The sequence below is a fragment of the Talpa occidentalis genome, unplaced genomic scaffold, assembly GCF_014898055.3.
Source record: "Talpa occidentalis isolate TD23 unplaced genomic scaffold, MPIMG_talOcc4v2.1 talOcc4.3, whole genome shotgun sequence".
Classification (NCBI taxonomy): Eukaryota; Metazoa; Chordata; class Mammalia; order Eulipotyphla; family Talpidae; genus Talpa; species Talpa occidentalis.
This window is the reverse complement of record NW_023603184.1, coordinates 60,040,166-60,064,095: the sequence shown is the minus strand read 5'-3', so window position 1 is coordinate 60,064,095 and position 23,930 is coordinate 60,040,166. Positions and strand designations below refer to the sequence as shown.

The 23,930-nt window shown below is 39.9% G+C and overlaps 1 protein-coding gene and 1 long non-coding RNA gene across 4 annotated transcripts in view; one reads left to right on the top strand and one right to left on the bottom strand.

Annotated features, from left to right (window-relative positions):
- Nucleotides 1-23,930, top strand: part of CNTNAP5 (contactin associated protein family member 5) — an 831,834-nt gene that overhangs the window by 539,911 nt on the left and 267,993 nt on the right. For all 3 annotated transcript variants that reach the window (XM_054699622.1, XM_037523193.2, XM_054699623.1), the window contains one exon: nucleotides 20,420-20,539. In XM_054699622.1, the coding sequence (XP_054555597.1) occupies nucleotides 20,420-20,539 (120 nt within the window). The remainder of the gene's footprint in view (nucleotides 1-20,419; nucleotides 20,540-23,930) is intronic.
- On the bottom strand, nucleotides 1,847-23,759 carry LOC119255737 (uncharacterized). The gene is made up of 5 exons (XR_005127525.2): nucleotides 23,582-23,759; nucleotides 19,676-19,800; nucleotides 17,221-17,334; nucleotides 5,613-5,761; nucleotides 1,847-1,917 (listed from the first exon to the last, which is right to left on the bottom strand). It is a non-coding gene; the product is annotated as an uncharacterized LOC119255737 (long non-coding RNA).

Sequence of the window (23,930 nt, the reverse complement as noted above, 5' to 3'; positions counted from 1 at the left end):
TTTTCCAAAGTGACTGCACCAATTTACTTCCCCACCAAGAGTGTATAAATTCCCTTTTCTTCACATCCTGTCAAGACTTGCTATTTCTTGACTTTCTGACCATAGCCATTCTAGCAGATATGAACACTATCCTACTATGATATTAATTTCCTTTTTTCCAATGATGAGTGATGTTGAATATCTTTTCAGATATCTTTTATAAATATTATTTTCTAGAAAAATATCTATTCAGATCTTTTGCTCATTAAAAAGTGGGTTACTTCTGGTTTTATTATTTATTTTACTATTAAATTGAGTTCTTTTTCTGTTTTGACTTTATTCCCGTATCAGATACATAGTTTGCAATTATATTTTCCCATTTTGTAGGTTGTCTTTTTATATTATTTATGTTTACTTTTGCCATACAGAAAATGTTTTAATTGTTAATCCAATCTGTGTTAATTTTTGTGAGTGATGTAAGAAAAGTATCTAGTTTCATTCTTTACATATGACTATCCTATTTTCCTAACACCATTTAGTAAAAAGACTATTCTTTCTCCATTGAGTATTCTTGGCAACCTGGCCAAATCTTAATTGGCCATATATACTTGGGTTTGTTTCTGAACTCTTGATTTTGTTCCAGTGATATATTGGATTTATGCCATTACCATACTGTTTTGATGACTATATCTTTATGTATTGTATAATCAGGCAGTGTTATAGCTCCTGTTTTGTTCTTTCTCAGACATTCTTTGGTTATTGGGCCTGCCTGGTGGCTTAGGGGTTAAGCCTCAGTTTTATCACACTATCACCACTGCAGCCTGAGTTCGATCCCTGGGCAAGGAGATAACCCACATATGGTGCAGCAGACCTCTCCTGTCTCACCCACTGCTCCCCTTGGCAGTGCATTTCAGTAGATCTTCCTGTTCTGCTCCGTATTCTGTGTCTGGTGAATCCTCTCACCTCTATGCACCCTCCCCTCATACCTCTGGCCTACATACCAGTTTTCCATAAATTAATAAAAATAAAAAATAATAAAAGAAAGTCTTTGGCTCTTCAAACCTAGTGTGGTTCCATACAAATTTTAGTAGTCTAACTGGATCTTGAAAACTTCCAGGGCTTCTACAATTTTCCCTGGCATGAAAAGTGTCACAATGGGAAGGGCAGGAAAAGAGATAGTGGTATTGAGAAGTTGCAGTTAAATAATGTATTTTAGTCTGTTCTAATTAAATTATCTTTGTTTTGCAAAGATTGGTGGCTTTATAATATATGGAATTAGGCTGAATTATATTCCCTGGAATTTTCCTTCCTATGTATTTCTACTTAGAATTACCATAAGAAGGATACTCATGGGGGTTTGAAAGGTAGAAGGGATTCAACAGCCATTATATATATTTGCATTCACTTTGCTGACATTGATGTCTCCCCTCAATGGCTGTGGCTGGACTTGCAAGATTTCATGTTCCTCTAGATCCTGTTTAATCTGACCTTGGACCAGGTGTGTGTATTTAGGTCAATGATGAAGGTTCCCAGATTTTGCAGGATACTCACACCACTATCAGAAACAACAAGAAAGATCAAGGTTTCAGTACATCTTCCTGGGCTCCAACACATGCTGAAGGTTTCTAGCTTGTCCTGCTCCCCCACCTCATATCCATCTTCCCTTCATGTTCTAGTATCTAATGTAAAGATCTCTTTCAAGCTCCCAGAGGTTCACTTCACAGATGCCCCCCAACACATCTCTATGTCTCCTGATGGTCTACTCTTATTATCAATTACTGATGACAATGTTTCTAGAAACACAGGGCTACATAAACTCATTGTTAAGGACAGCATTTTGGGGCTGAATCTTCAAACTCACCTCTACCCCAGAGATTTGTGTCTCAGGTTCCTCTTTTGTGGTCATATTGTTTTATGATGATGATTATTCAGTGAACACTGTGATGATGAGAAGGAACTTGTAAGCATCAATAGCAGGAACATTTACAATGTGTTTCGCGTTTAATCTGGTTGGAATGGACACCCCGTGTTGCATCAACATGAAAGGCCCTGGGTCAGAAAATTAAATACCCTTTCACTAATTGTAAGTAGCTCAGGGAAGTTTTCTTAATCTCTTCCTGTCAAGTGTCATGTGGACTGCACATTATGAGACCACATTTCTCATTGTAAAGTGTTTTTTTCACAGCTTAAAAAAAATAGGCATTCACCAATTCATACAAGAAGACACATTATTTGTGGTGTACAAATGCAAAATATTTTTTAAAGATTTATTTATGCATACAAGAGCTGGGGTAAAGGCCCAAAGGTGTGGGGGTGAGAGGATTCACCAGAGACAGAGTGCAGAGCAGAACAGGCAGACTGACTGAAACACACTGCTGAGGGGAGCAGCAGGCAAGTCAGGAGAGGTCTGCTGCACCAGGTGGGTTGCTCCCTAGCTGGCCAGGGAGCAAACTTGTGCTGCAGAGGCTGTGGATTGTTTCATAGTGCAGTGCTTAACCCCTCGCGCCACCAGGGATGCCCCAAATGCAGAATATTAATTTATTTTACTTCATGGCCTCTGCACAGAGGATTCTGGAATCATTAACTATGATGGTAAAATATAGACAAATAAATACTGTGTAATTGTTTCCAAGCATGCCTTCAAGGAACTTTCACTAGGACTGCCCTTATTACTCTGTCTATTTGAGACCAGTTTTAGAAACTTATGACCACAATATAAATGTTTTATGAGTTTTTGTTTGCTTTCAGCATTTAGAGGAGAGAGAAAGAAGTAAAAACTCATGTCATATTCCTAGTTTTACCCCTTGCCAGCCTGGATGGCTTTGGGCAAAGTGCTTACAATGCACGAACTCACTTGCATTATTCATAAATAGAAATGTTAATTACCAGACTTGACACTCAGACATATCTAATGAAAAGCTAATGTTTAAGGAACATGTATATTAGCATCAATAGGTTAAGTTGATAAACCCAAAGTCTCAGTAGTTTAAAATATATGTATATATAGTTGAATATATATTTGACTCCCATCACATACTGCAGTATTACTCATCTAGGCAGTTGTGTGGGGACTCAGACTAGTTCTACCTCTTAGCTTTACCTCTTTCTTGGTCCTTGGCAACCTCTTATTCAACTAGTAGAAGCAAAAGAAAATGTCACTTACATATAGGCAGTTTATTAGCATCAAATGGAAATGGTGCACATTCTCTACCCCATTTCTGGTGGAGCAACACTAAACTACTCTGTGCTACCTCTGACTCTTCCAATGCACAGTTCCCTCTGCCAAGAAGGCTACAGGATTGATTGTCAGTCTAGGGAAGCTCTACTTAGCTCTTCAGACCTCAGTTCAAATGTCATCAAACTATTGCCTAGTTACTCAAACTAGGTCAATTCTTTTTGTCAAATATAAAGGGGCCTTTGTACATTTCCTGTTCACAAACCATGTCATATTATATGGTAAAGGGGATGTGTCCGTGTATTTATTATTGTAGGGTAAGGTAAAATATCAGACTTTTCTGCCCTCCCGCCATCAGGGTAGATGAGGGAACCCTGTGATCCTGAATGCATGCCTGATGGCGGGCACCTGGAGTGGGTACACCTGTGCTAAGACTGTGCTTTTAAGGGTGGCGTCACGGGGACACCAGGAGAAGCCAAAGCACAAGCCAAAAGAGAAGCCGAGAAGCAGCAGAACGAACACCAGAGAGCCCAGACAGAGTGAATACTTGCTGGGGGCTGGGAGGCCTGACAGCCTCCAAACCCCCAGCCAGCACCCCTGCCTGCCATATGCCTGGTGAACCCCAATAAAAGACCTGCAAAAACCACTGAGGACTCTGACTGCTCCTTTACCCGGTCTACATGGGATCCTAGAAAACCTGCACCTTGTCCAGTCCTGCCTTACAATTGGTGTAAGTCGGCAGGATGATCCATGCAGACAGGTATGGAGCTCTCCGAAGACCTGGAGGGACTAAGGAGTAAAAGACTGCCTGTGATGACGCTGGAGGTGTCATGGCGACCCAGGAGATGGACAAGGATCAGGATCTATAGGACAAGACCATGCCTGGAGGAGGAGATGCCCGAGAGGACCAGCCAACGACACCTGAGGCAGCAGAATTGTCGGGGAGGAGAGGACCACAATTTGGAGCTCGCCAGCGCTGATTCAGGGAGAGGCCAAGAGACTTGGACTGATGGACTGACAATTGAACTTGTACTGACAATCCCGCCAGAAGGCAGAGGACCTTGCAGGTTGATATGTTTTGGGACCCTGGGGGTGGAACAGCTTTGTTTGTAAACCCCAGGAGATGGGAATCTGGGGGTGGCCAGTGGGCCTAGATGGCCAAAAGCAGCCTGTGTATGCCCAGCAGCCAGGCGGAGGAGAAAAGCCAACTGAGAAGGCAAAATCTGGTGCTGATGCTAAGTTGAGAAGCCCTGAGTGGCTGTTAAGCAGCCTGAGTATGCTGAAGACCTGTGAGTCTCGTAAAATCACCTGTGGGTGATGCCCTGCTCATTGTCGAGTGAGGGTGAGGAGCTGAGGAACCCGTCCTTGGGGGATGGGTGGGGAACGTGGCTTGGGGTGGAGCCCAAGCTGCATATAGAGTTTGGATCCCCGACCCATGTGCTTGTGCAGTGGGTTGGCCTGAGTGCAGGGGTCTGCGAGTTGCATTGGTGGCTATGAAGGCCGAGTGTTGGAGCGACTGCAGACAGAAACCCTGAGGGTTGGCGATTACCCCCAACAGAATAAAATTGCCAATCCCAGAGCAAGTGCATCCTGGGGGTGGATGCTGTGTGTGACTTGTAGCCGAAACTACAGCCAGAGAAGGCCAGGAAGCCTGACGGCTCCTGGTGTGTTACAGTAGATGCCGTGAATGGTTCCCCTCCCTCGTATGAGCAGTGCCTTCGGCAGCAGATTTGGTGGCTCATTTGCTGGTGCCAATAATTGTCTTTTGCACTAGGTTGGGGCCCTGCCTGGACTTAATTGCGTTCTGTTGTATTTTGTTATATTGTGATGTATTTGCTTTTGTGGGCCATGGCTGCATTGTTTGTGTTTGCTAAGAAACAAAGTTGTGCATGTGTGGATTATATGGCAGAAAACCCTGAGGGGGTGAACTGTAGGGTTAGGTAAAATATCAGGATTTTCTGCCCTCCCTCCATCAGGATAGATGAGGGAACCTGTGATCCTGAATGCATGCCTGATGGCGGGCACCTGGAGTGGGTACACTTGGGCTAAGACTGTGCTTTTAAGGGCGGCGTCATGGGCACGCCAGGAGAAGCCGAAGCAGAAGCCAAAAGAGAAGCCGAGAAGCAGCAGAACGAACACCAGAGAGCCCAGATAGAGTGGACTTGCCTGACAGCCTCCCAGCCAGCACCCCTGCCTGCCATATGCCTGGTGAACCCCAATAAAAGACCTGCAAAAACCACTGAGGACTCTGACTGCTCTTTTACCTGGTCTGCATGGGATCAGAAAACCTGCACCTTGTTCAGTCCTGCCTTACAATTATTCTCTTGGAGAACAGAATTATTTTTATTTCCTGAACTTCCCTAAAAATCAGTATAGTAGCTTATAGTTCCAGGATAGTAATTGCAGAGTGCTAGTGCTATTCAGAATACACAACAAATGGTGCAGAAAGAACACTTACCAATCACAGAGAAGCTCATCTGGGAAGGATGCTTGCTGGATATCAATCCTGAATACAGCTAGAACCTGTGTACCAGCTGCATCTACTCTGGGCTTGATTGTTCTCAATCAACACTTGATGCACAGCCGTGGAGGAAGATTTTGATGGAGCTGGAGGGGAGGAGGAACAGAAACTGTTGTTGAGCACTTACTGTGTATTTGTGAATTCATTACCATAGGCCCGCCCTTAGGTACAGTATTACTTTCCAGGGTTTCAGGTACTTGGGGGCCACCTTGATCTGAAAATTATATCTACAATGAAATATTTTGAGAGCTAGACAAAGAGGTATAACTATTTTTAAAAGTTACTTATTGTAGGGTAAGGTAAAAAGTATCAGGCTTTTCTGCCCTTCCGCCATTAGGATAGATGACGGAACCCTGCGGTCCTGAATGCATGCCTGATGGCGGGCACCTGGAGTAGGGTGTGGGCCTAGGTAGATGGGATTCACCTGGGCTAAGACTAGGCTTTTAGGGGCGGTGTCGCAGGGATGCCAGCAGAAGCCCAGAGAGAAGCAGAATGAATGGAAGAACAGAGAGCAGAGAAGGCCGGAGAGCCCAGATAGAGTAAAGGCTTGCTGGGGCCTGGGAGGCCTGCCAGCCTCCCGGCCCCCCGGCACCCCTGCCTGCAGTATACCTGGTAAATCCCAATAAAAGCCTGCAAAAGCCACTGAGGGCTCCAGGACTCCTTTACCCGCTCTGCTGGATTAGAAAACCTGCACTGTGTCTTCTTGCCCCTACACTTATTATAAATGAAAGTTACAAATAACGTTTTACAGTACATGGTTATTTTTTTTTTTTTAAAGACAAAGCAGGGAACAGAACAGGCAAACTGACTGAAATACACTGCTGAGGGGAGCAGCGGGCGAGACAGGAGAGGTCTGCTGCGCCATGTGGGTCACCTCCCTGACTGCGGATCCAACTCATGCTACAGAGGCTGCGGATAGCTACATAGTGCTTAACCCCTTGCACCACCAGGGAGGGTCCCTGCATGATTATGGTTTTTAAGTTGATTATTCATTGTAGTTACTACTCTTTCACTATGGCTAATTTATAAATTAACCTTTTTCATGGGCATGTGCATATAGGAAAAAAACAATAGAGGTTTTGGAACTACCTGTGGTTTCAGGCACCCACTCGGGTTTTGGGAACCTTCCCACTACAGAACTTCTGAAGGTCTATTAGCACTTGTTTATGCTTTAAGAATGCTCAAACTCAGAACAATAGTGAGGCTGGGCTTAAAAATATCATAAACAGCAAAACTAGAATTTTCAATCAATACTCCTTGGTTGAAAAACTTCTCCCTGTTTTCGCTGTGCTCTGTGAACTCTACTTTCAAGGAAATTGTTGCTTAGTTGTGAAGTCAAGGTTTGCCCCCAGGAATCAAGAGGGGAATTTCTCCAAATTCTGCTAGAACCTACTCCCGGTAGAGGACCCAACTAGGAACAGGCAGATTAGAAATGAGACCTGGAATCGGGACGTGGGGGAATTGTGCCTGCACAAAGAGCTTAGAAATCCACATTCGGGAACTCTAGTGACCAGATGGTGATTTGAATACCAAAGCGAAGGTCATGAGTGAGCTTTGCTCCCTGATTATTGTTCAGCTATGTGAATCACGGAGCAGTTTGTAGTCCAGTCTGTTCACACATCCAAGCCTTCTGCATTAGTGGGGTTTTGTGCCTTGTGAGATGGCAGGAATCGCAGGCTGCGAGCACAAGGGTGCACTGCCGCCAAGTCTGAAGCAGACACTGACCTGTCACAGGCTTATGAGTTCACTTCCTTGGGCTTTGGGTTTGGCTGGATTCTTTTCTTTGTTTTTTGTTTATGTATGAATGGAAGGGAGAATAGCACCCTCACCTTCAGTCATGGGTTCAGGTGTGAAGACCCAAGCAAAAGACCAAATAACATTCTAAGTGCTTTTCTGGAGTGAAGTGTCAGAATAACCTGAAGGTTGGTTATGAGTAAAGCTAGAAAATTACTAGGTGGATATATCCTTCCAGGAACCTTGGGAGGGATTTCCAAGGTCAGGGGCAGCCTTGTTGGGAAAGCTAACTACTGGAAGCACTGGGAAATTTGTTCATGGTTGCTAGAGACATTGATGTTTTCATAAATCTTGGAATATCCTATCTGCTTTCCCATACTAGGTGTATCTGAATAAGTTGCAAGAACCTCTCTCTGTGAAGGGGAGACAGTGCAGAACAGACATGTTTGGGATTGGGTACCAGTTCCTGCTTAAGGTGGTGCCTGAGCTCCCTAAGTAAGGACTCTGTTCTGAACCCTATTAAAACTGAAACTGCAAGTTACTACATGGGGTCAAGAATCCTCTGTATGATGTCTCCAGGGTTGTAGCTGACACACAGTAGGAATAGTGTAGAATAAGATAGTGATTAAAGATTACAGTGATCCATTGTAGATCAATGTAATCTAGTGATCTGTCCTGTAGCCATCTCCTTGGGTTGGATACATTTCTCCTCCACTGGTATTTTTCACTTGTGTCTGGTGGCCTGGCTTCATACTGAATTTTCATGTAGCTGGAAATGGATTTTTTAAAATATATTTTACATCATTGTTCATATTTGTATGTATGCTTTCTCCTCTCAGGTGTATTTCCAGTAAAATTCCCACCCCCAATTCACCTGTGCACAATCACCATAGTCCCTCGGGCTCTTCCTCACCAGTTTTCTTCTGCCTCCCCCTCCCTTCTCTGATTTATAGTTGCCTGTAATTTTGCGTTTTAATTTATTATTATTGTTCCCCCCCCATCCCTTATTTGGTTCCCCTATATGCCGCCTATAAATGAAACCTTCCAATGTTTTTCTTTTTCCTTTGGGCTTATTTCACTGGTCATAATCTCGTCCAGCTCCATCTATGTTGCTGATAATGGCATGTGTTTATCTTTTTGAATGCTGAGTAATATTACATGGTGTATATGGACCACATCTTCTTGATCCAGTCATCTATTTTTGGGCATTTGGGTTGTTTCCATAGTTTGCCTATTGTAAATAGTGCTGCTATAAACATAGGGGTGCAAGTATTCTTTTGAATTAATGTTTTTATGTTCCTTTGGGTAGATCCCTAGAAGTGGAATTGTTGGGTCATATAGAAGCCCCATTTTTAGTAGTTTGAGGCACATCCACACAGCTTTCCATAGTGGTTGGACCAGTTTTCATTCTCACTAGCAGTGTAGGAGTGTTACTTTTTCTCTCCACATCTTCGCCAACATTTGTTCTTGCCTGTTTTTGTTTTTTGTTTTTTGTTTTTTTTTAATACATGGGCCTCCCTCGTGGTGTGAGGGGCTGAGACGCTGCCTATGAGTCGTTCCCAAGCCACCACAGCATGAGTTTGATCCCTGGCTAGGGAGCTGCCCACATGGTGCAGCAGACCTCTCCTGGCTCTCCCGCTGCTCCCCTCAGCAGTGTATTTCAGTAGATCCGCCTATTCTGTTCCCCACTCTGTCTCTGGTGAATCCTCTCACCCCCCACACCTCTGGCCTGTACCCCCGTTCTTGTATGCATAAATAAATAAATCTTTAAAAAATGTAAAAAAATACATGTCATTCTCACTGTTGTAAGGTGGTGTCTTTTTGTGATTTTGATTTGCATTTCCTTGATTATAAATTATGTTGAACATTTTTTCATATATCTGTTGGCCTTTTGCAAGAAATGGATATTTAGAATAGAATGACAGTTACGTTTAAGGCTTATATTACCCATATATTCAATCAGTTTATAAACCATTTTCCCCAAAGAAAGAAATGCTGCTTTTTAGTTCTCTTTAATTGATGTTTAGCTAATTCTTCCCACATGATATACACAGACATAAGACATAAATGATAAGCAATAGAGTACATTTTTCCCCTAATATGAATGTGCATAAACGTGTGCCTGTGTCATGCCTAGGATTTTGAAAAACCCTACAATTGTGTGTCCCTGACTTGGGTATTGATTCTTCCTCGGGGACTTGCAATTAACTTCTCCCTGCTTTCCTCCCCTCAGTTTATCTAGTTCTGGTCTAGCTTTCAGAGATGAGTCTAGAAGGCTACATCTGCTGAAGACATGTGTGGGTCTCATGGTTCCCACAGAGGTTATCCTAACATGTTCATTCATAAGTTTCTCAACTCATCAATAGTCATTCGTCAAATACCTGCTGTGAACCAGGCTAATCTGAGAATGCAGAGATATTGAAGATCCAGATTAAAAAATATCATCATAGGGCCTCCCTAGTGGTGCAAGGGGTTAAGCACCGCACTATGAAGCAATCCACAGCCTCTGCAGCACAAGTTCGATCCCCGGCCGAACAGGGAGCAACCCACATGGTGAAGCAGTCCTCTCCTGACTCACCCACTGCTCCCCTCAGCAGTGTATTTCAGTGGATATGCCTGTTCTGTTCCCCACTCTGTCTCTGGTGAATCCTCTCACCCTCCCTCATCTCTGGCCTGTACCCAGCTCTTGTGTGCATAAATAAATAAAAATTAAAAAAAAAAAACAACCAAAAATATCATCATATAAATGGAGTCTGTAACTCAACCTCAACTATGTCAAAATTAAAAAGTAGGGGACAGTATCTTATTAATTGACAAATCGCAAGCACTAACAAGTGGCTGGGATATGGTATATATTTGTTAAATTCCCTAAAGAATTATGAAAATATACTTAAACATTTTTTGTTTCAATTGTTTGGGATTTATAAATGAAAATACTTGGATAGCTCACATTTATGGAATAACTGCTGTGAGGAAACACTAGCAGTTGATTTCTATACATCATCTTGTGTAATTCTCATATGAAACTTTCAAGGAAAGTAAGTAAAAGAGATAAAAAATAAACTTGCAAACATTTCTGTAAAGCAGTGATTGAATTCAGAGCTATGAACCTCCAAAGACTTTCTAGAAAGAAATTAAATGGTAGAATTAGGACATTATTAACCAAGAGTAGGCTAATTTAATGATAGTTATTAATTGCTTTTGATTCACACAGATACAGAGTGAATATGACTCCTAAAAAGTTGCACAATATTTTCAGGCAAAACAAAAAGGGAGACAAAAAAAAAGTATAAAGACAGACAGCATACTGGGAAAAAGTTGAAATCATTATTTAGACGAGGAACATGGCAGTACTTATTGAAAACTTGAATTTTTAGTAAATGGGGCACACTTGTAAAAAAAAAAAAACCTCCTGATAACTTGCACTATTTAATAAATGTGGTTTTCAAAGGTTGTTTAACTGGCAAAGGAATCAGCTGGAGGTTTGCAGAAACACTGTCTTTACAAGCCTCTATGCAGCCTCATTTGGAGTGGAGCGCATGAATTTGCATGGCGAATGTGCTCAGAGTGATGCCAATTGTCACTGGTATGAGGATCACACTCAGAGACTTTAGAATCCCTGCTGTAGAATCTGAGTAATGCCCTCATGCAGTCAGTGCGTGGAGATGCCCGTTGCTTTCCTTCCACTCGATGTGCCACACTGAATTCAGATGTGGATGACAAGGAAGGGTAATGTTAAGCATGTTCACATATTTATATATTTTTATTATGCTTTGCTGTTCTGACAGATATGTTTTATTTTTTATTTTTTGATTTAACAGTTTATCTTTTGAATGAAGTGACAATAGTTTACAACATTTTATATGATTCAGAGATATATGAACATACCGCTTTCGAAGTCTGTTACCGCAACCCCACCCACTACCAATGCACCCAAATTCCTCCAACCTAGTATATATATTTTAAATACCAGGCATTATTAAGCTTGTTTACTGTGTTATAGATTAATTTAATGTGTCACAGAAGGCCACCATAATGTAATATTTAACAGGAAGATATCCTCGTAGTCTTGGGTGGAGATGAAGCTGGAGGAGGCAGACCCCTTTGTCTTTGGAGCTCTCTGGAGGACATCTGAATGCATACTGGCCAAATGGAAGAGCAGGGCACCAGTGCACTGTGTCCTTAAGGAACATGTCTTGCCACTGGATACCCACTCCTCCATGTTACTTTTTGGTTTGCACTATGGATTTACATCTTAACTCCTCTTATTTAAAGTGTGCAGCTCAGTGGTTTCTATTCTACTCACACAGTTGTACAATCACTACTAACTAATTTTAGGACATTTCAATACCCCTGAAGGAAATCCATACACATTAGGAATCATTTTCCATGCCTGAGGCTGCTGCCCCCGTTCCCACCACTAGGCTTTGGTAGTTAATAATCTACTTTCTATGTATATGGACTTACTGAACTTGGACATTTCAGATGAAAGGACCCAAACAGTGTATGATGTTTGTGAATTACTTCTTTCATTTAACATCATGTTTTCCAGGTTCAAGTTTTGTCCTTGTCATGGCATGTATCAATGCTTTTTTTCTTTTCACTACCTGGTGGTATTTCACTGTGTGGATAGTTACAGGTGTTTACCCATCTATCAGTTGGTGGGCATTACATTGTTTCCACTTTTAACTATGCTGAATAATGTTCTTATTGGCAATTACACACAGGTTTTCACTTCTAATGATTGTATAGCTAGGAGTGGAACTATTGGGTCACAACCCCTTTATTAATCTTTTTATTTTGAAAATTTTCACAGTAAATTGCAAAGAAAACAGTACCAGAGGGCTTATATATCCTTGCTTGAGTTTCCTCCAGTGGTAACATCTTGCATGACTATGGTACAATATCAAAAGCAGGTAATTGGCAGGGGCAGAATATACAGAGTTTTATTTATTTTATTTTTTATTTCAGAGTGCCTCATTTTGACACATACTCCTCTTCACACTCACATACACATGCAATTTTATCACATATGTAGATTGATATAATCTCCAGCAGCATCAAGATACAGAATAGTTTTATCACAAGAACCCCTCATAAATCCTTTTGAACCACACCCACCTTCTCTCATTCTCCCATTTCTAATCTCTAGCAACCACTTATCTGTTTTCATCTCTGTTAACCTACTTCTAAGTAAGAAAATGTTATAGAATCTTTGTCTATTTTTAGCCTGTGCCAGCTATGTGAAGACTAGGACATCAAAAGATCTATTTTCTAATTTAATCCTCTAACACATTTTTTAAAACTAATTTCAGCAATCCTATCAGTTTTAACATAATATTTTTGTCTTTTCTTCCCTGAAACGAGGTCAAGGCAAAATCCACCAAATCTAATGCACAAGGAGTTTGATAAGCTTAATTCGATAAATGACTGCTAAATGCAAAATGCTTCATAAGCATTTATTTAATTACTAGAATTAATTTGATCTTATTTATGTCTGTAGGCTGTGTATATAGATCTGGAACTAAATATGCAATTATGTGATAAGTATTAGATTGCTGGGGACATAGGGAGCAACGAAGGAAATAGGACACATTTTAAGGTCTTAAAAATATGTACTGAGTTTCTTGTCTATTTCTGTAGTTTACAATAGGAATATAAATGTCCGACAGAAAAACCACAATTCTGACCTTGGTACTTGAAAAGGTGAGGTCCAAATAAAACTATTTTTTTGCTGTCTGAATACTATCATTATCTTTAATGAGAGTGGGCATCACAAGGACATTTCAAATTGTACCTCAGGCAATAAATTAGCTGCCAGAACTAGATGCAGACTATTTTCCTTAAATATAAAAACACTGATCCATCTACTTTGTTCAGCTATATTATATAGCTGTTCACATTAATATAAAAAACTCTTCTAAAGAGTCTTCGTATGTCCATGATTGTCCTTTCATCGAAGAACATGCATCTTTTTGTGCTTGTAATTCTAGACCTTCAAATACAGTACTAGCAATTGCTTGTTGCTGTTTTTGATGGGGACACATCTTCCCACTGCTAGGACTTTTTTTGTTGTGCTTTCTCGCTCTCTTCTTCCCAAAGAGAAATGTGATGGTTCTCCTTCAGATGAGCACCGACTAATTGAGAACTTGTATAAAGCATATAGAGTCATTTCATATACAATTTTGTATAAGTCTCTGACTAGAGTTCTGGTAGGCATTTTAGAGAACTAAGACATTGCCATAGTCTCTCTCTCAGTCTAGTTTCATTGAGCCTTCAGAAACAGTGGGACCATTAAACTAATAATAGTCATTAAATGTTTACTTTTTAAATTTGGAGAAAGACATCCCTGCATGCTAAGTATTTATGGTCTAGCAGGGGAGACAGAAAGTGAATCTGAAGATTGTTGAACACAAAGGAAAATAAGACAGAGTTAAGTGATACGAGCCCATGCTCCATGCACACAGAGAAGGTGTCTCTTTTACCTCCTCAGACAGGTGAATAACCTTACATAATTATGCAAAATAGTCACATAGTTCCTAAGAAAACAAATGAAGCAGACATATTCAAATATACCATGTTTCTATCCCATTCTTTCTGACTTTTCTCCCACTTCTTACACATCACTTTTTAAAAGGCTATTGTTTTGAAAATATAAATAAATGCATATTATATATAGTGTTTTCCACTTTGATTGTCTCAAAACCTTACATCCTAGAGCTGATGTTGTAATATTATATGCAGACAGACTTTATTCATTTTCAAAACTGAACTGTATTTACTGTGTGCAACATAGTTTATTCCTAAACTGGTGAACATCTGGGAAGATTCCTCTCTTTTGCTAATACAAGTGGTGATGTAAAAAAATCTTTATGAACACATCATAGCTTAGTTCGGGCTGCTGTGGCAAAAGACCATAGACTGGGTGACCTAAACAGCAAGACATTGATTTCTCACAGTTTCAGAGCTTGGGAAATCCAAGGTCATATCTTCAGTTGACTTGGTTTCTAATAAGCCCGCTCTTCCTGGCTGGCAGATGGCCATCTTCTCTCTGCATCTTCACATGGCAGTGAGAGGAAGCACTGGTGTTTCTCTCCCTTATAGAAAAGGTGGTGTTTTTTCCCTCCCTCCCTCCCTCTCTGCCTGCTTCCATTTCTGCCTTCCCACCTCCCTCCTCTCTCAGAACTCTGATATCATAAATAGTGTCCTTTGTTAATATCTTCTGATTAATGTTGTGTATATGAAAGCTAATGGTTTCCACATGTGAATGTTATAATTGTTAGTTTTGTTTCTTGATACTTTTTATATTGGTTCCTTTAGTATTTCCAGATACAAGATCTGATTGACTATAGGAAGAGATAGTATTACTTCTTCCTTTTTGAGTTTGAAGGCCTTTAAAAGTTTTCTCATCAAATTCCTATAGCTGAAGCTCTTAGTACAATGTGAAACTTAAGTCAAACTAGTGAACTTTTTTTTTTGTTTTGTTTTGGGGGAACTTAGTGGGAAATAATAGGATTTTTCATCAATAATTTTTAAATGAGTGGAGGCAAACATATACTTTTCTCCATATTCCTGTAACTTTCACACACACACACACACACTCACTCACATTTCCTACCATAGAGTCACTCTTGCATTTTTGGATTAAGACCCCCTCTGCCATTATGTCCTTTTAAAATATGCTGTTGGGTTCTATCTGCTGATATTTTTGGTAAAAAGTTTGATATTTACAAGTCAGTATATAGTTTGAGTTTTTTGAAGTTATCATTGTTAAGTTTAGGGATTATTTTTTGTATTTACTTCACATAATGCATTTCCATGATTTCTTTCTTTCCTGGTGAGTTAGGGAAGTATAAGTAGCATTAGTATGATCTGTTTTAAAAAATTTATTTTGAGAAAGCACATGATTTGGCCATTTTTTTCTAGGAGAGTTCTTCAAATACTTTTTCTCTTTCTTTTATAGGAATTGGTCTTTTAAATTGTTTTATCTGTAGTTGGGTTGGTCTTGGTAAAATTAAGCCTCTGAGTTACTTAAGATCTAGAAACATGTCCTTTTGTTTAGTTTTCTGAGAACCTAGCTTAGAGTTCCTGGAAAATTATCTAAGTTCTCAATAAATGGAGTTTATTCCCAAGTATGAGTACTTGTTTTCAGTGTGCATGAAGAAACAAACTAGCAGCATATTGTACTTCCTGGGAGACTTAGTAGATTGAACATATGTGTTTACCTTCACTTTCTTCCGAAATGACATAAACAATAGTAAATATTTTTGTAAATGACAGTCAGTGGCTGATCCAAAAAGCACCATGACCCTCACTTTTGCCAAACCTTCCATGATGGCAATGGGCTGATGATCCCGAGAGATGTGCCTGGCCAGAGGTCCAGGTAGCTGGAGGAGAGAACCTCTATGAAGCAGAAGCTGTCTGGGATCCCAGGTTAACAACTTAAGTCAGAAGATGCGTGACAACACATAGGCGCTACAGTGGAATCTCACAACCTACACTGACTTAACAAGTATAAAAAGAATGCATGTGCCACATCACTGCCACGTCCAGATCTCATGCAAAATGTCTGTCTGAATCATTGACTCCAGTAAGACTATGAACAAAGACCTAATGACACTAGTGTGAGGATTTTTTACAAAGTAGTCCAGCCAGGTAATCCTATAGTGGAGTCCTTAGAGATCAATCCACCAAAGGCATTTGCTAAATGATCAATCAGTATTTTAGAGACACTGTTAAATATGAGAAAAGTATAAGTGACATCTTAGAAAAGAGTCTAACAAGAAAGATTAGAGATTGAAACAAAATGCAAAACAAGTAAACTAATTAAGTACACACACAAAAAATATTTGGAAAAGTCTATATAGAGGTAAGGAAATATCAGGAAATTATTTTATCATTAATATTCTCAGAAATAGGGGCCTCCCTGGTGGCACAAGGGGTTGAGCACAGCACCGTAAAGCTATCCACAACCTCTGCAGCAGGAGTTCGATCCCCAGCTGGCCAGGGAGCTACCCACATGGCACAGCAGACCTCTCCTGTCTCACCCGCTGCTCCCCTCTGCTGTGTATTTCAGTCAGTCTGCCTGTTCTGCTCCCCACTCTGTCTCTGGTGAATCCTCTCACTCCCCACACCTCTGGCCTGTACCCCAGTTCTTGTATGCATAAATAAATAAATCTTTAAAAATATTCTCAGATATGTTAGATATTTTACATCAGCTAATCAAAAATTGCATACAATTGGGCCTCCCCGGTGGCGCAGTGGTTGAGCGCTGGGTTGCAGGGCTTCCCGCAGCCTCTGCAGCACCGGTTCGATCCCCGGCTGCTCCCCAGCCACCAGAGGAGGGTCCCACATGGCGTGTGGACCTCTTCTGCCGCCCGCTGCTCCCCTCAGCAGTGTGCTTCGGTCCTTCTGCCTGCTCTGCTCCCCGCTCTGGCTCTGGTGAATTCTCTCACCCTCCCGTGCTTCTGACTGTACCCAGTGCTTGTATAAATAAATAAATAAATAAATCTTTAAAAAAGAAAGGAAAAAAAATTGCATACAATTAAAGGAAAAGTATTCAGAAGAAAAATTACTCTGGCAAATTTAAAATTCTGCAACTGAAATAGCTGCAGATTGGAGATAACTCAAATGTCCTTGAATTAATTGATGTTAAAACACTGTTATATTCATATGATGGAATTCTATTTAGCAACTGAACAAGAGTAGACTATCGATACACAAAACAACCTGAAGGGAAATAAGCCATGTTTAAAAGGGAATGTCCAGCATGACAGTGAAGGGGATCTGGGGAGACAGCTGTGCACCTTACCTCTCACACCTGGGGGGTTCAGTGTACAGTGGAAAGCACATTGGCTGTATTGCAGCCAGTAATTTTCAGATCACTTTATCGAAGAACTTGACAGTCATGGGACACCTGAAATGCCTAATTATGAAATAAAATATTTATTAAAGACATTTCAAACACACAGTAGAAGATAAACTAATACATTTCTCCCCCATGTGCCCTTCCCTTGGGGCCAACATTTATCAATATATTGTCTTTTTTGTTGACTCTCCTCTTCCTTTTATGTGGCAGTTTAAAAACAACTTATGAACTTTTATTTCACTATAGGTATCTTAGTATCAGCTAAGATATTATTTCACTACAGGTATCAGCTTTCAAAAGGAATGTTTTCTCTTTTAAACTATAACCATAGTATTATAATCATGCCCAGCTAAAATAAAAAAATACTTTTTATATATCATCTGATACTAAATTTGATTTTAATTTTTCTGGTTGTCTTATAAGACTTTTTTTGATTTGTTTGAATCAGGATAAAAAAATGGCCTATATATAACATTTTATTTATAAGTCTTCTGAATCCCCATGCCATTTTGCCATTAGTTTGTTGAAGAAACTGTCATATCCTAGATTCAATTAATTATATTCTTCTATTGTTTTAGTTATCTCTTCCTGTAAATGAGTGCTTGTATTTCAGGGCTAGATTAGGTTCAGCTTGAGTTTTGTGTCAGGTGGTGTTATGTATTTCTTAGTCTGTCAGTATATTGTATATATTTAAATACATAAATGCAGTCATTATTCTTTTGCTGCCCAAATTGTTCCATCAAATTGAGTCCTGTGTTGTTTTGGTATTTTATATTTCATCTTTCAAGGAAAAAAAATTAGTTTCTTTTGTCAATAAAATAAGTTATTAATTCCTTCTTATAATAGGTGCATAATAGTTTAATAAATCAATAGAGATATCATTTGACAATAAAGTTGTTTCATGTATTTTAAGAATTTTGCATGGCTATGTTTTTATTTTCTTAGTAGGTATGATTTATTGCATCCTACTAGTCAAATTATTGTTTTAAATTCAACTATGCTTAAATCTGTTGCTTTATAATAAAATTAAAGTATTCTTATTGATCACTGCTGGAAGATGTATTAGGAAATCACTTCAGTATTTTGAAACTGATGAATTAGGCCTACCTGGTGGCCTAGGGGTTAAGTGTCAGCTCTATCACCACTATGGCCTGAGTTTGATTCTTGGCCAGGGAGCAACCCACATGGCACAGCAGACCTCTCCTGTCACTCCTGCTGCTCCCCTCAGCAGTGTATCTCGGTAAATTCTCCTGTTCTGCTTCCCACTCTGTCTCTGGTGAATTCTCTCACCCCTCGCTCCCTCAGACACAACTATGGCCTGTATCCCAGCTCTTCCACACACACAAAAAATAAAATCTTAAAAAAAAGAAACTGATGAATTCAAGGGGAAACATGACACATTCATCTTTTCCCATTTAATCTCTGTAGTTTAGGGAAACCAAATAGTTAAAAATACTCCATTTTATAAGGTATGACTAAATACATTTAAAGGAAATGATATAAATCGATTAATCACTGACCAATTGATTTTCATTTTTGGACAAATTCCTTTTTATATTTTATGTCTTCATTTGCAGAATTCATATATAAGAATGTGTATCACCAGTCTTTTCCCTCAGAGTTCTCCCGGTAATTAAACCAAAGTTTAAGGAGAAAGTGTACTAGGAATAGTCACCCCGATATACAAAACCAGACAGTTTGATTCCTGCATTCATGTTCTCAACTGCTATGAAAGCTCTCATGTGCTGCCTGGGAGGTAGTCACCTGGCGTCAGACAGCTGCAAGTCCTTCCAAATAATTCTCACTTTGGGAGTGTGGCAATAATTGGAGAGGAGGCAACACCTACAAGAACTGGTGTCACATGGGTGACACACACCCAGGTGTGTTGTTAGCTTTGAACAAGTAGAATTAGCTCTATGTTATGGTCAGTATGGAGGGTGTTCCCTGTGATCTTCCTGCTTCAGAGACCGTAGGACTGGTAGAGAGTTCCATGCGTACAAGGATAACCTTGAATTCACCCTAATTTATAACAAGTCAAATCCTCTCAAGCTTTATACTGTTACGATAATGGATTATTTGAGGTGCCTCTCACACTTGCTCATGACAAACTGCAAGTTCATATTCCTGGGATGGGGCATTAGTCACCAGGGACATGTTGGTTAAGGTGAGGATCTTGGAAACTGCTGGAGCCACTGAAGTGTTTTAAACATGGGCAGATGACATGTTTGGCTGTGTCCTTGCTGCTTTGAGCTACAGCATCTTGTCTGAGGCCCCCAAGAGCAATCTGCATTTTCATGCATCGACAGCAGATGCCTCCTTTACATGCCACTGAGTCCATGCGTGTTGATTCAATGAGATTTAATATTTCTCAACCTATTGATTGGTCAGAGTGCCCTACCTCCGATCACCTATGCTTGCCTCTCTGAGTACATAAAGACCTTTCTGGCTGCAGTTAGACTGTCAACTTTCAGAGGCACAGGATGATTTCCTCCTCCGTGGTCTATCATCTGGTGGCACCTATAGCTGTTAACACAAATAGGAACACACTAAATGCATGCCACATCAAAAGGGACTAAACATGATTGGTATCTACTAAACGATGCCTGTTGAGATGAATTCAGGGCATAGAGAAATGAGATGATATCATTTTACTTTTTTTACTAAAATAAAAAGCTTGGCTAAATAATTAGCTCAGTTTTTCATTCATTAATCAGACATTTGTTGAACTCCTGAGTATGACATTACTAGATGCTGGACACAAGATCACACACGAGCACACCTACAGGTTCTGTGACCTTCAGGGGAATAAGGAATGGCTTGGTGATCCCAGCTCAATACTTGGTGTGAGCAGATAGGAGGACTTATAGTCAGTGTGGACAAAGGTCCTATTAGAAATATGGGCATACTTTTGAAGGATGTAACTGCTAAAGTGAGTTTAGCAGAATGGTTAAGTTAGCATGAATGGAGGATATGACACTATCAAGTGTTAAGACTCTGGTTTATTAGGTCGGTGGTGAGGGGTAGAAACTATGAGAAAAGGGGAAAATAATCAACATTGAAAATGAATATAAGCAGGGCATTCTTCAAAGGGATATGCAGAAACAAGCAAAGTTTCTTCTCTGCTGCCTTTGTGTCTTTTCAGCCCTCTATGAACAATCCTGCGAGGTGTACAGGCACCAAGGGAACACAGCTGGCTACTTCTACATTGACTCGGATGGCAGTGGGCCCCTGGGGCCTCTCCAAGTGTACTGCAATATAACAGGTAAGTGTGTGACACTCTCGCTCACACTCAACCTAGCCTCATACTGTGCTGCTGCACAGCAAAGGGAAACCCACTGGAAGGGTACACTTATGTAAGTAAAGATATAAAGGACCATCTTCTGGGAGGAAATGTTATTTTGGTAAAAATAGGAATTAGCAGTTAGTCTATTTTCATTAAGGAAGAAAATTTGTTAATGGCCTTGACAGTGTTCCTCCAAGCCAAGAATTAATTATCAAGTGTTTTCTGTAGGGCTTGCCAAGGACATTTTTCTCTCTTAAAACTCAAAAACAGAAAGTAAAGGGAAAAACAAATAACCAAAAACTAGAAACTCAAAATCAATAGGAATCCCTGACTTGGGAAGTGAGAAAGCCTGATTCCTATCTGCTCTTGAGGTCTGTGTGGATCCCAGTATCTCTCTATTTGTCAGTGAAATGGGAAGAGTAGTTACTGCTTCCTCATTTTGCACAGATTAGACACAATCATAGATGTTTGAATAACTGGTCAAGCCTAACAAATAAAGTGAGCTGTTTCCATTTTCCCTGGCAATTTTATAATATCTTTCCACTTCTTTATCAAGTATAGAGCATGGTGAGAATCAATTATTACATGGGCTTAAGAAAAGGACATAATTACTGATTACTGCAAAATAATTCCACAAAGCCCAAAAACTGACATAATTGTTATTTAAAAGTAGGGCAGTACAAACATTCCTTCCATTATAAGGGTCATTAATTGGCATGCGTCTGTATTTGTTTCAAGCATTGGCCTTTGGAGTGCCAGGAAAACCATGTAATGAAGCAGAAAAGTAGGGACCTACTAAGGTTTAGTGAGTCCTCGGGCCCTAGACTTCTCTGGGGCAAGACAATTGCATTTATGGAGTTCTTTCTGTTCCAGACACTGAAAGGATGCAGAAAAAATAAGATAGGATCACTATCATTCATTAGAAGTAAAATCAGGGATATGACCATCAAATATCACAGGCAGGAAGGCAGACAAACTACTGTAGTGATGCCAATGAACAACTCTTAACAATTTGCCCATCTGAATATGTGACAATTTTCCTCCAGGAAGTGCAAGTTATATGGGATTGGATTTCACTCTATTTCCATAATATTTCACCTCTCCAAAATGGATGTATGTGAGCTGTTATTCACTAGTCTTATAACATAGTGAGAAATTGTATTACTTTCTTCTTTTCATGGTTGTGATAACTTACATTGTTGAACAACTTGGTCTAGAACTAGACTTCTTATTGGATCTTGGTTATTTTAAAAATATAATTAGCATATGGATCTCTGGGATTTCTTGTTAAAAACAGACTTCCCAGGCCCAGAAATTCTAACTTAGTAAATGTACTTTCCTGTGCTCTGCAAGTGATTTTGATATAATTTGGTCCTGGTTCACACTTTATCAAGAAATGGAAGAAATGATGTGGCTGCAGAATAAGGTAAAGGAGGTCAGTGCCTTCTGAGGAGTAAGTAAGTGTGAAGGGTAATCATAGGAGTGGTGGTAATGAGTTGGGTATCAATTACTCAACACCTACCAACTGTTGGAACTGAACTGAGATGTTACAAAAAAAAAATCTCTCTTTTAATCCTCACAAGATCTGAGGTACACATTTTTATCTCCATTTTACATAGAAGGAAAGAGAATATGAGTATTTCATGATTTGCCGGAGGTAATAAATATCAGGACTAATAGTCAAGATTCAGGAAGCAAACAAACCTACATACAGTGATACTCTATATCAATAAAACATTAATTTGATACTCTGTACTGCTTATGTTTTGCTTTAAATAGTATTTTTTTTTATTTTTCACATAAAAGTAATTAATGCTATTAGAGAAAAATTGAGAAAAATATGTATGAAGGAAATGTTAAAATCCCCTCTAGATCACAATTCAGAGTTTGCAATTGCTATTTTATTATTAGAATTTTGGGGACTTTTTCCCTGTGAATTATATGTGTGCTTTTTTCATGTATGCGTATTTTTTAAATATATGGTTTTAATCATGATTTTTAATGTCTATTGCTAACATAGACTTGCCCTTACATCTTTAAAAATCTCTTGAAATTAAAATATCTATCTCTATGTATATATGGAGATATATATTAACTGTTGCTTAACATTTTTTAATTCTGCAAAGCAATGTAAGAACATGGACAGAGAGGATATGATTAATTCATGGGGCTCATTTACTTGGAGCACTCTGCTTCTGTTTAGAAAGACTTCACTCAGGGTTTATGACTGAAGATGAATGTTTACTTGGTTTTAAAGGTTGCTGTTTTGCTGATGTTATCCTGAAGGAATAAGGGCTTCTGAATTGTGTTCCAGAGTTGATGGGCTTGATTGAGTGTGATTGGGCATTTCCTTTAAATTTGATGTTTTTGTCAAATGCAGTAACAAAAATAAAGGTCTTTTTGCTTGGTTGTTTTGTAAAATCCAATAGAAATAAAAGCAAGCTTCTGTATGCACTGAATTATATAATTCTCATTGAACTGGCAAACATTTTAAAATACATTAACATGATGTTATCAAATACTTTCCTCATTGCAAATACTATATGTTCTTAAGTGTTAGTGACTTAGGACACTTAGTAAAAGTGCTTTTGGGGAAAGTGTCCAGGAAGAAGGATGAGGGGACAGGGAAGGGAGAGGAGTAGACAAAGGGAAGGGGAGGGAGAAGAGAGAAGAGGAAGTCTCCTTCTCAGATGAGCACTATTTCTGAAAACAAAGTTGCTGTTCTCTGTGCATGTCAATGACTTGGGTAAAACACAGATTGTAAATGGCGCCGGGAGGAGGGGGCCTGGGTTCTGTTTTGCACCTTTTGCCAGAAAGCTGAGCTTTCTTGGCCTAGTTGCATGTCTCTAATATAAGGATCTGGGGCCAAGATCTCACATCCCTTCCTCATTTAGAATTCCCTGAGAGATCATTTCAGGTTCAACAGAAACAGGGAAGTTTCTCCTACGAAGTCTATAGAAAACGTGCAAATGGGTATCACGAGGGTGAAGAAGGACAGGTTTGAGTTGTGAAAAACAGTACCTTTGAATCCTCACTGCATCCTTCTTGCACTGTACTCTTGGGGAATATTAGCTTCCTTTTCTTGATTGAAGTCTGAGCCTCTCACCAATCACAGCCTCCCAGCCGTGAGATCCCAAACACCAAAACAGCAATGTCCCCATCCTCCGAAGGTGGCGTGACCTCTGCCTAAACAGCTAGGCCAACTGGGTGTTAGGTTTGCTGATGAAGTGGACTGAATCAAGGACCCAGCAAACTTGCAGCACTATGTAAAAATGTATCCACAACTGTGAGTGGGCATGTGTGTGGAGCAAGGAAAGCTCTAGTGTTTGGAAGAAGGGCTAAGTGATGAATAAGGAAGTTAAAGGGTAAG